The sequence below is a fragment of the Echinops telfairi genome, unplaced genomic scaffold (genome assembly GCF_000313985.2).
Source record: "Echinops telfairi isolate 266 unplaced genomic scaffold, ASM31398v2 ScPeMD7_25;HRSCAF=90, whole genome shotgun sequence".
Taxonomy (NCBI): Eukaryota; Metazoa; Chordata; class Mammalia; order Afrosoricida; family Tenrecidae; genus Echinops; species Echinops telfairi.
Genome location: NW_022103922.1, coordinates 1,483,789 through 1,485,412, shown reverse-complemented (window position 1 = coordinate 1,485,412; position 1,624 = coordinate 1,483,789). Strand labels below are relative to the sequence as shown.

Sequence of the window (1,624 nt, the reverse complement as noted above, 5' to 3'; positions counted from 1 at the left end):
CCGCTGGTACCTCATTCTGCACTGCTCTTGCCCTTCAGCCCTGGCCCTGCCCTGCGGCCAAGGTGCCCGCCTGACCCCTGCCCTGGCCCCTTGGAGATGGGGCATGTGGCCTTCAGGTTGGAGACATGCCAGGCCAGGCTTCTCCTGGGTGGCCGCCTGCCCGGCTGGTGCCCTTGGGATGAATGTCTCCTGCTGTCCTCTGTGCCACACGGTGCCTGTCCTGTCCCCACAGCCACTGATGGGGGCCCAGTCCACCCAGGCCGGGTTGGGAACCACCTGGGAGATGCAGCGGCCACAGGTGTGTGGGGATCTGGATCTGCAGTCAGCTGCTGCAGGTGAGTGTCCCCCAAGACACCCGCCAGGAGCCCCTTCAGCCCTGGGCCAGAGGGGGCTGGAGCCAGCAGGGGCCCAGCGTGAAGGGTGTCTTGTCCAGTGTCACCCGGTATGGGCACAGCCAACCCCCTCAGGGAGCATGGAGCCCCCACACTGGGTGCAGGCTGTGGCTCCGGGCAGGACAGCCCTTGGTGGACACGGCCTTCTCGTTGCCGGGAGTTCCCGTTGGGTCTTGGCCAGAGCATGGAGTTTGCCCTGGGACATAGGTGTCTCTCATGTCCTCTGCTTCGGGCCGGGAGTGGTCCCTGGTGACAGTGGGCGAAGGTGGCTGACCAGGCAAGCGTGCGATCCCTTGGGGTTTGCCGCCACGCCTCTCGGGGCCCAAGGGGAAGCTCCCCTGTGGCCAGCACTAGGTCTGCTTGGCTCCCCCACAGTTCCGGCAGCTTGTGCTTGATGTTGGGGCTCCGTGGTTAGGCCCATGATGTCTCTTGTCTCCTGAGTGGCCGACCCCTTCATCGCTACAACACGGTGATGTGCTCTGCTCTGAGAGCCACCTGGTCTGATGTGACTGTCGTCACTCCAGGTTCCTGTTAACTGCCATTAGTAGTGGGCTAGGCGTTGGGCTAACGGCAGGCTTCCTGGTTCAAACCCAGTAGCCGCTCCACAGAGGAAGATGAAGCTGTCAGTTCCCCTGAAGACTTGCCACCGCAGGAATCCCCACCGCGCAGCTCTACTCTGTTCTGTGGGGCTCTGTGGGGTCGCCTGCAGTCATAATGAACTCGGCGGCAGTTAGCTTAGTGGTTGATGGGATGCGGCATCCCTTCACCTGTGTCTTGGGTCTGTGTGTGAGAGCGTGATTCTCGTTGGCAGTAACAGTCGTAGTATCGCATGTGGGGTCTCCCCGGCCCTTCTTTACATTCTCCCCACCCCTGCCTTGTAGATGGTGCTCACAGTAGTATCTGTGTGTGTTTCCTGCTGCCTTCCGGGTGGAACAGCCATGATCCCGTTGGCTGCTTCCTTTGTTGGCTTCACGGCTGGGACGCTTTGCTTTGTGTGTTAAAGAACAGAAAGCCCACCTCCGGGTGCCTGCGCCACGCCCCCCCCCCCCCTTTGGGTAGACCCAGGTTTGCACCTGGTACGATTTCCTTCTGCGTTAGTCTGGGTAAACTAGAGGAACAAATTCACAGAGACACTTACATGTATATAGGAAAGAGGTTTTTACGTAAGAGCAATTGAATATTGAGAACACACTCCAGCCCAGTCCAGATGTAGTCCATAAGTCCAATATTAG

At 59.9% G+C, this 1,624-nt stretch overlaps 1 protein-coding gene across 1 annotated transcript in view; it reads left to right on the top strand.

Moving 5' to 3' along the window:
• CCDC187 (coiled-coil domain containing 187) overlaps positions 1–1,624 on the top strand; it is a 39,221-nt gene that overhangs the window by 20,237 nt on the left and 17,360 nt on the right. Inside the window, exon 12 of the mRNA XM_045289352.1 lies at positions 233–335. Coding sequence (XP_045145287.1) covers positions 233–335 — 103 coding nt within the window. The remainder of the gene's footprint in view (positions 1–232; positions 336–1,624) is intronic.